Source organism: Hemitrygon akajei, chromosome 14, assembly GCF_048418815.1.
Source record: "Hemitrygon akajei chromosome 14, sHemAka1.3, whole genome shotgun sequence".
NCBI classification, from domain to species: Eukaryota; Metazoa; Chordata; class Chondrichthyes; order Myliobatiformes; family Dasyatidae; genus Hemitrygon; species Hemitrygon akajei.
Window position 1 is genome coordinate 87,414,904 of NC_133137.1, and position 15,433 is coordinate 87,430,336.

General features: G+C 39.9%; 1 protein-coding gene across 3 annotated transcripts in view; it reads right to left on the minus strand.

The window, feature by feature from the left end:
• The window catches only part of taf3 (TAF3 RNA polymerase II, TATA box binding protein (TBP)-associated facto), a 236,851-nt gene that overhangs the window by 42,453 nt on the left and 178,965 nt on the right, over positions 1–15,433 (minus strand). For all 3 annotated transcript variants that reach the window (XM_073066521.1, XM_073066522.1, XM_073066523.1), the window contains one exon: positions 4,314–4,396. In XM_073066521.1, coding sequence (XP_072922622.1) covers positions 4,314–4,396 — 83 coding nt within the window. The remainder of the gene's footprint in view (positions 1–4,313; positions 4,397–15,433) is intronic.

Here is a 15,433-nt window from a genome sequence, read left to right on the forward strand (position 1 = left end):
AAAAATACTTTAGGAAAAAATAATAGTTGCAGATATCTACACTATGAGAATTCCTTTCTACTATCTCTACCAGTCTTTCCAAAAAGGATCTTTTCAGAACCCCAGTCCTAATCTTTTCCCTAGGGTGCAAACACCTGAGGACATGTTTTTAAGGTTAGAGGGGAGAGGTTTAAAGTTGAAGTGAAGAGCAAGTTTTTTTCATTCAGAGTGGAAGATGCCTGAATGGGTTACTCAGGGCTAGCACTGGAGGCAGGCAGTTTGGTAAAGTTTAAGAAGCTTTTAGATATATACATGAAATATGAAAGGAATGAAGGGATATGGTGAATAGTGCATAAGGGTTACAGTAGCACTTTACAGTGCAAGTAACACTGGTTTAATTCCTGGCGCTGCTTGTAAGTTTGTACATTCTCACTGTGACCACATGGGTTTCTTTCAAGTGCTCTGCTTGCTTCCCACATTCCAATAACAGTAAGTTGTGGGCATACTATGTTGGTGACAGAAGCACTGCGACCCTTGCAGATTGCCCCAACACATCATCGAACTGTGTTGGTTATTGACTTAACTGACACCTTGCACTGTATGTTTTGATGTACGTATGACAAATAAAGCTAATCTTTAATCTTTATCTTTAAATACACAGGAAGACAGATTTTCACTCATGCAAATCGGCATCAAGATCAGACCCTCATGGGCAGAATAGCCTGTCCAGTGCTGTACTGTTCCTATGTGTTATAAACACTTAAAAGTACAAAATAACTAAAGATGTTCTCAGTTTTTCTGTGTGCGATAGGCTAAGCTTTAGTAGTTGTAATATCTTTGTGAGTCAGATATAGAACGGCACAGAACACTGTCGTGACACAGAGTTTCCAGCAACTGTATGATTTGCCTACAAAGAAGAGGTTGGAATCTAACTGCGCAGTATTCCCATCAGAGCATCAATTACCTCTATTAATACACAGGCATGAGCTTAGTTTTGCTGAAACAGTCTACAATATAACTGCGCCATTAATTTATTGAGATGGAAAGAGCATTACAACAGGGCTAAAGAATTAGACAGATACTTCCAGCTTATTCATGCTCTATTTACAGTTCCCAGCATTTGCAATTCCTCATTTTTTGTGGTAATTACTAATATTTCCAGCTTCCATTTACGATGCTCTTTTGTTTTGTTCCATCTCACTACTTTCCCCTGATTTTATTAATCACTGGAAACTAATGAGAATTACTCATTTGATATTACTGCAAAAAGAAGAAATTAGTTAATGAATTCCCATTTCAAAGTAGCATGGCTTAAAGTTAAAGACAGAGATTAAGGATTAGCTTAGTTTGTCACTTCTACAGTACTATGTAAAATTATTATGTACATATAAATACCTAGGGTGTCAAAGACTATTGCACAGTATTATATTTGTCAATGTGGAGTGGAGAGCAAGTTTGTAGATCTGACGGGAGCAAAGGACATTAGGAATGGCCAGAGTGGTGCACTGCAGGGAAGGTGTGGGACAGGCCCATGATCTCTGTCTTCTTCAGACTGATGGTGAGGCCAAACTCTTGGCAAGCATGTGCCAGGGAACTGAATAGTCTGTGTGTGTGACGTCAGGGCAGCATCATCAGCGAAGAGTATCTCCCGGATCAGGACCTGTCGCACTTTGGTCTTTGATCTGAGGCGTGCAAGGTTGAAGAGCTTGCCATTGGACCTAGTGTGTAGGTACACTCCATCATCAGATGTCCTGAAAATGTACAACAGTACGAGAGAGAAGATCCCGAAGAGTGTTGGGGCAAGGATGCAACCCTGCTTCACTCCGCTTTGGATGGGGAAGAGCTCTGAGGATGATCCATCAAATTGTACTGTCCCCTGCATGCCGTCATGGAAAGAGGCGATGAGATTCAGCAGCTTTGATGGGCATCCGATCTTCTTCAGGAGTGCGAAGAGGCCTCTTCTGCTAACCAGGTCAAAAGCCTTGGTCAGATCATTAAAGGCAACGTACAAAGGCTGTCTCTGCTCCCGGTTCTTCTCTTGCAGCTGCCTGAGTGAGAAGATCATGTTGATGGTGGATCTCTCTGCACTGAAGCCACACTGGGACTCAGGGTAGATGCGTTCTGCCAGTGCCTGCAGTCGCTTCAGAACCACTCGGGCAAACGCTTTGCCAATGGCGTTGAGCAGGTATATGCCTCTGTAATTATCACAGTCATTGTGGTCTCCCTTATTCTCGAACAATGTGATGACGTTTGTGTGTCGCCTGTCTTGGGGAACTGATTCCTCCTCACAGCACTGGCAGAGCAGCTCGTGAAGATGGCTTATGAGCACTGGTTTCCCAAACTGGATCACTTCTGCAGGGATGCCGTCTTTGCCGTGAGCAAGTGAGTCCCCAGCATCAGCATCGGCCACCACACCCTGCAAGTAGTAGATGAATTCACCTACCTAGGATCAACAGTCTCCAGCAACCTGTCCCTTGATCCAGAGCTCAACAGGCGAATAGGGAAAGCCACTGCTGCTGTGGCCAAGCTGAAAAAAAGAGAGCGTGGAAAAACAACAAGCTCACCGCAGCCAAAAAGACTGCAGTGTACAGAGACTGCGTACTGAGTACTCTTCTCTATGGCAGCGAGAGTTGGATAACCTACGCGCGCCAAGAGCACTGCCTCAACAGCTTCCACCTATGGTGCTTGTGTCGGATCCTGGGCATTTCCTGGAAAGACCGTGGGCCAAACAAGGACGTCATGGACCAGGCCAGCATGCCAAGCATGTATGTCCTTCTCACACAGTGACAACTGCGCTAGCTTGGCCACGTCCGCCGCACGTAGGATGGCCGCATCCCCAAGGACATCCTATACGGAGAACTCACCACATAGGGTGCCCACTGTTGCGTTACAGGGATGTTTGTAAACGTGACCTGAAGTCTACTGATTATCAGGGTGGACACCCGGGACGAGACAGTTGCAAATCGCTGCACTTGGCGACAGGCTGTACGTACAGGCATTATCAATGCAGAGGAGAAACAAACTTGACTGTGGTGCAACAGAAGAGAGAGAAGGAAAGCTGCGTTAGTCACAACCCTGCCACAGCTATCAGCCTTCGTGTGCAGCAGCTGTGCCAAGGACTGCCGCTCAAGAATCGGCTTATTCAGCCACAGCCGACGCTGTTCCACACCCAACTGAATCCTAATCTGGGCGTATCCATTGTCTACTTAGACAGACGGAGCCATTAACCTATTATTAACTACAGTACTGTGCAAAAGTCTTAAGCACCCTAACTATATTAATTGTATGTGCCTAAGGATTTTGCACAGTAATGTATGTGGAAATATAATGTGAAATGCGTCAATGACCAACACATTTGTGCTAGGGGCAGCCCTTAAGAGTCACCGTACTTCCAGTGCCACCATAACATGTCCACAACTTACTAATCCTAACCCAAAAGACGAAAGTCATCCCTTTTCCCAAGTGATTAAATTTTCAAACAACATATTAAGTATTCAGAGACAGACTTCGTGACCCATGAGATGCTGAAGTTGTTGAACGTTCCTCCGTCTTTAGTCAAGGAGTCAATGAAATAGAAACTGGATTCCAATAAATGGTTTGGTTCCAAATAATATTGCAGAGTGATAACAAATTACAAAGACAGTAAAAAAAAAACAAACTTTGGCTAAATAACATAACAAATTATCACATGCGGTTCCAATCCTCTTACTTACTTCAACTTTGCATGCATTTGTTTTAATATTGGAAGCACATTAAAAATTTGTTCTTTAATTTTTCATGTCTATCCATACAACTGTCTGCCTTTCCAAACCACTCCACCATTACCACTGAAGCTGGTACATCTGACTTGGCTGAAGAGATCTGGAGTACTTCTTTCAATAAAAAACTTGGGATTGAAATGTTGCACATGAATAAAAGGGGTTCACTAAAGTGAGTATAAACATTTATTCAATCTGATCAATACTCGTTTCTCAATAAGTCTACAGTTTATTCACTTAATACAGTGCCATGTAGCCCAACAATTCCAGCCCCAAATCAATTATATCAGAAATAGATATCTGTGTTCTGCATTATAGCTTCAGGGAGAAAATTAGAGTTATAAACTATAAATTTTACTCCTGAAAATAAATTCCATTGAAGTTCATGTTAATGCAAAGAACAATTACTCTAAATAATTTTACAAAATACAATATTCACATCATATCCTGATCTGTGCCAAATAGCTACAGGAAGGAAATTGAAGTACTAAACTGCAAATTTTACTCCAATGAAAATAAATTCCATTGGAGTTAATACAATTACCCAAAATAATTAAAATAAAATACAATACTCACATTTTATCCTGACCAGCGCCAACTCTCAGTGTAAGCCTTGGAATAACAGGAGAGGGAGCTGGTATATTTGTCTCAGGTTTTGCCTGCCACAGAAATACAGTGAGAATTATTATACAATAAACTGGCTTCCATATTGGTGCTACACTCAAAGTCTGTATAAAGTCATTTTGACATTAAGCTGGTCAAATTACTTCATGCTGAAAAAATAAGATATATTATGTTTACATAAAACCAGATATGGTTGGGTAAAGTACATTGCAATTCCTATCCTGCATCAAACATACTATTATGGGATTACATTTGTGGCAAGAAGCCTTCCTGCAAACTAAAAATAGATTCTCCAATGTTCAAAAAGTAGGAAACTGAAAAGAAAGGCCTTCAAAATAAATGATGAGGTATCTTTAAATATCACTATCCTTGATTGGTATTAGTAAGGTTGAAAGAGCATACAGAAAGTTTAAACAATGTTGCCAGAACTTGAAGACCTGAATGTAGGGAAAGATTGAATAGGTTAGAACTTTATTCCCTGAAAACATATGAGGGGAGATTTGATAGAGGTATACAGAATTATGAAGGGTATAGATAGGCAAAATGTAATCAGGCTTTTTTTCCCTCTGAGGTTGGTTGAGAGTGAAAGGTGAAGTATTGAAAGGGAACCTGAGGGGAAACTTCTTCACTCAGAGGGTGGTGAGAAAGTGGAACAAAATGCCAGTGGAAGAAAAGGATGCAGGTTCAAGAGAAGCTTATATAAATACATGGATGGGAGTGCCATGGTCCAGGTTTGGGACTAGGTGGAATAACAGTTCGGCATGGATTGGATAGGTCGAAGGGCCTTTTCCTGTGCTGAAGTGTTCTATGACTCTACAACTCTAATTTTAAAAATATCTTTCTCATCTTTTAGGGCCCAATTATCAAACATCCTGAAGTTATAAGAAATAGTAGAAAATAACGTCCCTGGAGTGAGAAGCATTACTGGAAGTTTGAGAAATTGATGTTCATGCCATCAGGTTGGAGGCTACCCAAATGGAATATAAGGTGTAGTTCCTCCAACCTAAGTGTGGCCTCATCCCGACAGTGGAGGTGGCCATGGATGAACATATCGGAATGGGAATAGGAAGTGGAATTAAAATGGGTGGCCACTGGGAGATCCCGCTTATTCTGGTGGATGAAGCTTAGATGTTCAGCGAAGTGGTCTCCCAATCTACATTCGGACTCACCGATATACAAGAGGCCACACTGGGAGCAGTGTACATAGTATGTGACCCCAACAGACTCACAGGTGAATTGTTGCCTAACCTGGAAGGACTGGTTGGGGCCCTGAATGGTAGTGAGGGAGGAGGTGTAGGGGCAGGTGTAGTACTTGTTCCGCTTGCAAGGATAAGTGCCAGGAGGGAGATCAGTGGGGAGAGACGAATGGACAAAGGAGTTGCATTGGCAGCGATCCCTGCCGAAAGCAGTAAGTGGAGGGTAAGACGTGTTTGGTGGTGGGAGGTGGCGGAAGTTTCGAAGAATTATGTGATGGATGCAGAAGCTGGAGGACAAAAGCAGATGTGCGTGAAATGAAAGATATAATTGCAGGAGATTGCATAACATCTGAAAGTTCTTCTGTTCAGTCCTAAGAGGAATATTCTTTACCTTGAGATGAAGCCCCATAACTCTGGATTTTCAGCACCAACTAGATTAACCCCTTTAGAATCTTTTGATGAGGTCATTACTTATTCTTCGAAATTCAAGAGAATACAAACCAAATTTATCTATCAATCTGCATGAGAATGAATAATGATATGCTGTTCCCATCTGCCCTCACCACCTTCCACAGTTTATTCCATGCCCCACCTTCTTGTCCTATCAGATTCCATCAACTTCAGACCTTTGTCACTTACATCTCTCACCTCCCAGCTTCTGGTGCCATTCCCACTCTCTTATCTCCCCCACCTTCCTATTACCCATTCTTCCATGGATTCACCTATCAGACTTTTCTTCCCTCACCTCTTTATACCGGCAAACTCCTCTCTAACTTTCAGTTCAACCCGAAATGTTGACTGTTCGTTTCCCTTCATAGATGCTGCCTGACCTGCTGAATTCCTCCAGCATCTTGTGTGGTACATCAATTTTATTCTCCCTTTTCGTATATTTGTTTGAAAAAAAATGGGGGAACTGCCAACGAGACAGGAGCTTTTGCCTATTTTTAGACTCTCATAAAGATGGTGGTGAGTCGCCTACTGAAATGCGGAGCTTCTGCTATATATGGCCTCTCCAAGTCAAAGTTCAAAGTTCACGGTAAATTTACTATCAAAGCATGTAGATTAATTTTCTTGCAGGCATTTATAGGAAAATAAAGAACTACAATAGAGTTTACAAAAAACTATACATATCAAAGGCTGACAAACTTCCAATGTGCAAAGAAGGTCAAATCATGCAAATAATACATAAAAAAGTGAATGACGAGAACACGTGAGAACATGAGTTGTAGAGTCCTTGACAGTGAGTTTATAGGTTTTGGAGTCAGTTTAGCATTGAGATGAGTGAAGCCATCCATGTTTCAAAAGCCTGATGGTTGAAGGGTAATAACTGTCCCTGAATCTGATGGTGTAGGACCAAAGGTTCCTGTACCTCCTGCCCGATGGTAGCAGTGAGAAGAGAACATGGTTTCGATGACAGGGATGATGGACATTGCTTTCTTGGGACAGTGCTCCTTGTAAATTGTTCAATGGTGGGGAGGGTTTTGCCTTTAAAAATAGTCTTAGTAGGGACTAGTCCTTTTCACTAATCTCAATGAGGAATTTCACCGATGAAGTAGCACGTAAGCATGAGGTGAATAATTCAGAAAGTTGGACGCCAAACTACTGTGGAGGTTGTGACAGCAACATAATAATATTTCCGTTTTTTTTGCTATAGGCAGGTGTTATGCAATACAATTATAACCCATTCTCTCCAGACTGGATTTTCCTCCTGTTTAAGGTAAATTGGCGGAAAATCTAGGTAGTTAGGAAGCTGCTTTGATGTGTGAAGCGATGCACAATGGAGGATTAAAGGACTTACACCAGAAATTTAAGCAAGAACTCAAAAACAAGTATAGATAATAAAAAGGACAGTGCATTTCTGTGTCCTTAACTAGAATGCAGTAACAATTTAGATAACATAGCAAAATAGAAGTTCGAGTACCTTGCTCTTTACTTGAACACCAGTATGAGATTAACCATTGCTTTCTAAGACAGCTGTTTGCTCGGCTCTTAAAGGAACTACAGAATAATCCTTTTAACACAACACAGACCAAGTCGAATATCAATATTTTGCACTTGTAATGCTACTGTGACACTGTAATTTCCTTTGGAATCAATAAATTATCTATCTACCTATTTAGACAATTGAGAGAATAAGCCTGAGGCTATGTTCCCAAGTTCTGAGGGACTAATATTTTTGCACTGACCATTAAAATGCCCTTTGCAGCAACTGTATATGTGGAATCTATACAGGTAGTCTAAATTGACCTATTTATGGTTTATGCAAGAGCTAGTTAGAAACGATTTCACAGATCCTTTGACTGTTTCTTTCATGCCAAAGAATATCAATGTAAAACAAATCCATTTGCTTTTTTCTAAGCCCAACTGGAGATGGAATTCTCAGAAACAATGTTAATCATCATATTATGAAGTTTAGACCCCTCCTGTAAAGATAGAAAAGGTTTATTTTACGTCAACACTCTGCAATAATGGAGTCATGGAGTGAGGAAAAAAGATGCAATTAACAAAAGCAAAATTCTGCAGAATGATAAACCTTTGCAATAATCTTGGCAGGGAATTTGGATAATATCATACGAGGATCATTTTAACAGAAATATTAAAAGTGAAAGAGCAATTCCAAGTAGGAAGGATTTTATGAAGAGTTTAGTAAAGCAAATGACACAATAGCTGAGTATGAGATTCAAAAATTTTAACACTAGAGTAGGAAGGGGTGACAGATCAACAGTAGCTTGATGATTAATATTTGGTCCACTTTAAACTGGTACCTTGCTTTAAAAACTGCATGATGTAGGGAAGAAGAGTTTTATGAACTAGATATTTGTCACTCAGAAGGAACAGACAGAATGTGCAGAAATTACTGGCTGTGTAAAATCAGAAACATTGCAATAGAAGAGATTAAAATGCTATTATCTTTATTTCAAATGAAGAATAGTGAAGTGATCAAAACCTGCCGTTTCTGCCAACAGAGAATTTGCAAAAAAGACTATTAGCAGATCTGTGCAGTTCATCTAAAAATCTTATCAATTTGATCATCTAGATCTAGATTATAGAATGAAGAGGAAAGCCTTTTTTTTTATAGATTCACAAAGATTATTGTTAAAAACATGATTTTTTTTTAAAAAAAAGAAGCCTTTATCTAATCAGGTTCATTTATTTTAATTCTAGAATGGATTTAACTTTCCCTATCTGAGATTAGTCAGAGCTACATATCAAAAGGATTAAAGTGAATAAAAGGACCTCTTTAACGAAACTTGAAAAAAAATACCGATCTGCAAGAAAATCTTCCCCAGATAGGAAGTGAAGTCAGCTCAACCCGAGTCAAAATCAAGCATTTTCTCATCTGCACTGCTATGTCTGCAAAGGCACAATGAAAAACTTATTTGAAGCAGGATCACAGGTACCTGGCATCATCCAATCAGCATAGCGATCACTTGGTTTAGTGGCTTATAGCACCAGCGATCAGGGTTCAATTCCTGCCACTGTTTGTCGGGAATTTATAGATCTTCCTTGTGACTATGTGGGTTTCCTCCAGACACTCTGGGTTCCTTCCACATTTCAAAGTTATATGGTTATAGTTAGGGTTAGTAAGTTGTGGGCATGTTATGTTGGTGTCGTGGCATGGCGACATGTGCGGGCTGCCCCCAGCACATCATTGGACTGTCTTGGTCAATGATGCGTTTCGATGTACATGTGACAAATAAAGTTAATCTTTCATCTTTCTTTCGTGGATTTGTTCTGACGTTTTACTGAATCAAAAGGACAAGAAGCTGTTCTGGTTTATAGAGAATTTCTCAGGGCAGGGAATAGCTATTAGCTCTGAGCTCCATTTAGTCAGTTTTGTTGGGAGGTTAATGCATGTGAAATTTAGGTGCAAATCGATTCAGCTACAATGTGCTCTTCTCTCCTCATGGCTGAACATTTTGCAAGCAATCACGCCTTGGCTCTCACTTGACAAATGGCTACTTATGCATGCCACTACTGGCTGCCATTACCTGTGAATTCATATCACAGCATTATTTTCAGGGAAGCAGATAAGGAAAGTAAAGGTTAGGTGCCCTGTAATGATATGGCCATAAAGAGCATAGCAGGATACTCTTATGTGTAATGGTAAGACAGCAATTAATCAGAGAGGGCAAGGCAAAGGTAGCGACAACATCAGTAAGTAGATAAAGGCTGTTACACTGCACTAGTTTGTTCTGAGAATTGTAAATAAATTTATCTTTCAGTGGATGGAAACGATTAAGCTTGTTTTTCAGTCTGTGTGAGACTGGTTACCTACAGATCTACAATCATTCAGCAATCATTGTCCAACCAGAAGGAAAGAAACTGGACCTCTTTTGAACATGTTGCTTCTTTAGCAGTTGCAGTTACTAATAAAGGGATACTTGTATTTATTTGATTTATATACAGCATGGTAACAGGCTCTTCTGGCCCAACGAGCCCGTGATGCCCAATTATACCCATGTGACCAATGAACCTACTAATCCGCACATCTCTGGAATCTGGAAGGAAACCAGAACACCTAGGGGAACCCCACATGGTCATGGTGAGAACATACAAACTCCTTACAGACAGTGGCATTCAATTGAACACAGGTTGCTGGCACTGTAAAGCTTTCTGCTAACTGGTCTGCCCCGATGCCAGCCTAATTTGACCAGTCATTACTCAAATTTGCAAAAGGCGCAGGGCAAAATCATAAAACAATATGCTTTATTACAGTTCTTATTACGGAGTTTTTTATGGAAGAACACCAAATTCGTGGTAATTAATATACTAAGTGCCAATGAAGTACCTTGTATCTTGCATGGATATTAATCTAAGCACACAGATATCCTCAAAACCTACTAATCAAGGCATTTTATTCAGATTTGAGAAGTAGGGCTCAGAGAGAGATGGGTTGATGTGTTACTTTATCGGTAGAGGAAAGAGCAAACTTTTCAATAAGGGTTAGGCTGTATATGGAGCATTAAGTGCACTTCTGGTTGCCCCCATTACAGGAAGGAAATGGAGGTTTCAGACATGTGCAGAAGATGTTTACCAGAATGCTGCCTGGGTTGCAGAATATTAGCTGTAAGGAGAGGTTGGGCAAGTTTGGGTTGTTTTCTCTGGAACGTCGGAAGCTACAAGGAGACCAGATAGAAGTTGATAAAATTATGACAGGCATCAATAAGGCACATAGTCAGTCTTTTTTTTCAGGGTAGGAATGTCAAATACTAGAGGCATAACTTAAAGGGAGGAGGGAAAAGTTTAAGGAGATATGTGGGTTATGTTTTTTTTTCCCCACACAGAGGAGCAGGCACCTGGAACACACCGTCAGGGCTGGTGGTGTAAGCTGACGCGATAGTGGTGTATGAGAGGCATTTAGACAGGCACACAAAAACTGCATGTAATGGAGGGATATGAGTCAGGTATCGACAGATAGGTTTAGTTTAATTTGGCATGATCGTTACAGACATTGTGGGACAAAGGGCCTGTTCTGAGGGTAGACTGGATGAGTAAAAAAAAATGACTTTTTTTCCCATCCTGAAGAAGACCATCAGACTGACAAACTTAATTCTGAATTTTACCTCTCTCAGTTATTACATTATTATCACTTCAGCATTTCTTTTTGCACTATTATGTTTGCATCATTTGGTTGTTTTGTGCTCATCACTGAAGTTTTTTATTATTACCATGTATACCATTTGCTCTGTGAGCTTCACATGGGCAAAGAATTTCACTGCACAGTGGTGCATATAACAATAATTTGAATCTAAATTTATGAAGATGAAAACAAATAAATGAAAGGAAGGTATGGTATCTCATGGCGCACCACCTTTGCATTTTCCTTGTCAGACTACAAGAGGAAGTGAAGGCACTCCATTTGATGACGGATACTGAAAAATGGTAACTTCTTCATCCTTGCTCAAAACTCAAGGTTCCCATATGGGAATAACTTGATTCCTCGATACTACACTCCCCCCACAGTAAGATTCTGGAGTTTCGAAGAATGAGGGAGGGATCTTATTGAAACCTATTGAATATTGAAAGGCCTAGATAAAATGGGCATAGAGAGAACATTTCCAGTAGTGGGGGAGTCTAGGACCAGAGGGCACAGCATCAAAATACAAATACATCCCTTCAGAATAGAGCTGAAAAGGAATTTCTTCAGCCAGGTGTATCTGTGGGAGTCACTGCTACAGATAGCTGTGAGGCCAAGTCATAGGGTATATTTAAAGCCGAGGTTGATCGGTTCTTAATTAGTATGAGCATTTAAGGGCATAAATCAGCCATGGTGGAACAGCAGAACAGATTTGATGGGCTGAATGGCTTAATTCTGTTTCAATGACTTATTATTACAACCAGTATTTCACATTGGATCTAACAAATATCAGGGATTAAGTACATTTCAAAATTGCATTTTCTCTGTCTCCCTCTGCTAATATGGCCTTGTATGAACCTTTTGTTATAATTACATGCTCTGTATGCAAATCTCAGTGTATCAGATGACTATTTAGTCATCTTTGGAAAGTCAAATTTGATGGCAGAGTACAGGATTAATGGCAGGATTCTTAGTAGTGTGGAGAAAGAAAGGGAGATTGGGGTTAATATCTATGGATCCCTCAAAATTGCCACACAAGATGAAGGGATGGTTAAGAAGGTGTATGTTATGTTGGCCTTGTTAGTTAGGGGATTGAGTTCAAGAGCCTCTCAAAGTAATGTTGCAATTCTATAAAACACTGGTTAGACCACACTTGGAATACTGGGTTCACTGCATTACAGGAAGGATGTCTAAGTGTCAGAGGGGATGCAGTGGAGATTTACCAGAATGCTGCCCAGAGCATGTCTTATAAGGGTAGGTTGAGCGAACTAGGGCTTTTCTCTTTGGGGCAAAGGAAGATAAGAGGTGACTTGATAGAGGTGTATAAGATGATAGAGTAGACAGCCCGCCATTTTTCATCAGGGTAGAATGTTAGAAAGTCTAATACAAAGAGGGCATAATCTTAAGGTGATTGGAGGAAGCTATGTGGGGGGTGGGGGAAGGATGTCAGAAATTGGTTTTATTGTACAGAGAGTGGTTTGTGCTGTCAGGGGTGTTGGTAGAGGCAGATATATTAGGGACATTTAAGAGATTCTTAAACAGGCACATGGATGAAAGCAAAATAGAAGCTATGTGGGAGGGAAGGGTTAGATTGACCTTGCAGTAGACTAAAAGGTTGGCACAACATCGTGGGCCGAGGGGTCTTACTGCGCTTACTTAATTCAACATGTGCTCCTTATTTTAGTTTCTTGTTTAAATGTAATTGTGCTCCATTTGTTTCCATTTATCATCAACTGGGCTACAGATTGTCTCTCAATTGAGTAAAATTGAACAAATCACTTGTGTAAAGATGTAGCCACTGGAGTTCTCTGGTATCAATCACTTTTTAGCAGGACGTTTCCTTCTTTCTTATTTCCGAGTAAACTATACAATTTAATATTCTCATAAATCTTCAATTTTCTTTTTTCCATAAGGCTATCTTGGCTTAAAGACAATCGTATGCTTTTTATGAAGCCTTCCGCTTCATGCTTTAGCCTGTCCCCTATTGTAATTTATTGTTGAAGAATTTTGAATGAAACTAGAACTAAAGATCATGGGTTAAGGGTGAAAAGGTGAAATGTTTAAGTGGAACTTTTTTCACTCAGAAGGTGGTGAAAGTGTGGAACAAGCTGCCAACAGAAGTGATGGATATGGGTTCACCTTTAACACTTAAGAGAAGTTTGGATAGGTACATGAACAGGAGGGGTATGGAGGGCTATGGTTCAGGTACAGGTCAATGGGACTGGGAAGAATAACACCTCAGCACAGTCTAGATGGGCTGAAGGGCGTGTTTCTATTGTGTAGTCCTCTATGTCTCTAATTTGAATGAATTAAGGTCAAATTTGTGATTTAATACATTTTGTTGGACAAAATTTATTTAAAATATATTTGACTGATTCCGCTTCCCACTGATGTAAACTTATAACTTTGAGCAACACAATAATCTTTAAATATCATAATTATACCCATGTTCTTAAATTTTAAATAAATTCTTTGTGATGAATTAAGTTGCAGTCTGGTGAAGATGGCACTTCAATTATCACTAGTTGATACAAATAAGACATTTCTCATACAACCCATGCTTTGCAAGGCTGTGTGGACTTGAAGTAGTTGTGAATGAATATGAGTTTGTAAAGCTGAAAGGAAAAGACAACAGTAACAGAAGCTGAATTTAGTAAGAGGACTAGCGGAGACTCGTGACAGGGTTCAAAGCAAGATAGCAAAGGGCCACCAACATAAGACTCCTTTGTGGAGTGCTAGAAATACATTGCCAGTGGATTTGTTCACAGTCTTATATATAAGCATCATTCTTTTCACCTGGATAAATAATACCAGTCACATAAGCCCCCTTTTGGAGTGTGTTGCATTTTTCCCTTAATCTTCAGTGATTTAGATTCTTTTTACTGCATACCTCAAGGCACAAACTGATAATGCTCTGCTGCTTTACATTTCTTCTATGGCACCCGTGATGTGCCATCACAAAGTGAAAGCGTTACGGCTGATCTCTGAATTTTTAAAAAAATCCTGTCTCGCAGCAACAAAAACCCTAACTTCGAAGCTTATCTAAGCAGATTAATCTAAATTACAATAGTATCTAGGAACATCTGGTGTCTTCTGGCTCCATGATTTTCTTTACAATGAATAATATGCAGCAAGAGAAAAGATCTCAGAGCTGAATATGAAGTTCAGTAAAGACATCATTCAGACCACAAACTTGAGAAGACTGAGAACCAGCCAATCAGAGCACTTCACATTATATTTTATGAAATCAAGATGCAAGATTCAAGTTTATTTATCACATGAACATCGAAACATACAGTGACGTGTGTCATCTGTGTTAACAACCAACACACCTGAGAGTGTGGTGGTGGCAGTCTACAAGCTTCACCAGAGACTCCGGAGCACCAACATAACAAGTCCACAATGCTCAGCAAAATAACACAGATATAATCAATATTTTGAACTACTATTTTATCAAACTGCTCTATTGCAAACCAACTCAAATGGCTAGTGTTTATGCAAATGGAAATACTGCAATGAGAAAAGAGAGTTCCATAGCATTGAATAAACAAATAAATAAATAACCCAATGATTCAGTTTAAAAAAGGGATGGGTGTGGGTTTTTAAAGTTTTGCTGCTGGGTTTTATTGTAGCTTGCCATCTGCCCAAAATCGGCCTTTAAAAGAAATAAGATCAATATTCTTACATAAATAACACTGGACAACAAAGATTTTGCTTCCTGAATACTTTTGGGTGTATCTTACAGATTTTGAGCTGCTGATCATGAAAGCACCATGAAGTTTCCCCATCACACACCATTCTTTAATGGCCTATATTTGGTATTTCAATTCATGATTCAAGTCAATTAAAATGTTGCTCATAACGTAAGCTGAAAAGTTTTCTACCTTGAACAGGCATGCCTGGGCATGCTTAGGCAGGGTGGATGCTACATGGCAGGACAGATTTCAGAAAGGCTAATGAAACATCATGCACACACTGTTCATTGCATTTACATATATAGCAGTTTGCAATCACGCTGCTGCGCATGCTCTATGCACATACTTGTGTGTACACATTATAATGAAGTAATTACATTTTCAGGAGTATTTGTGAAAGCAAAATGTCTCACCAATGTTGCAACAGCCTTGATACTTTCTGTTTATTTTTGGCGAACGTATGCTTAAATCTCAAAGACGGAGCATGAAAGCCGGTGAGTTCTACTTTCTATGTAAAATTGGTGACCAAGATAAAGCCTGGGTTCCTCACTTATGTTGCATAACATGCGCTATCAAATCTTAGCACTTGGCTCAGAGGTA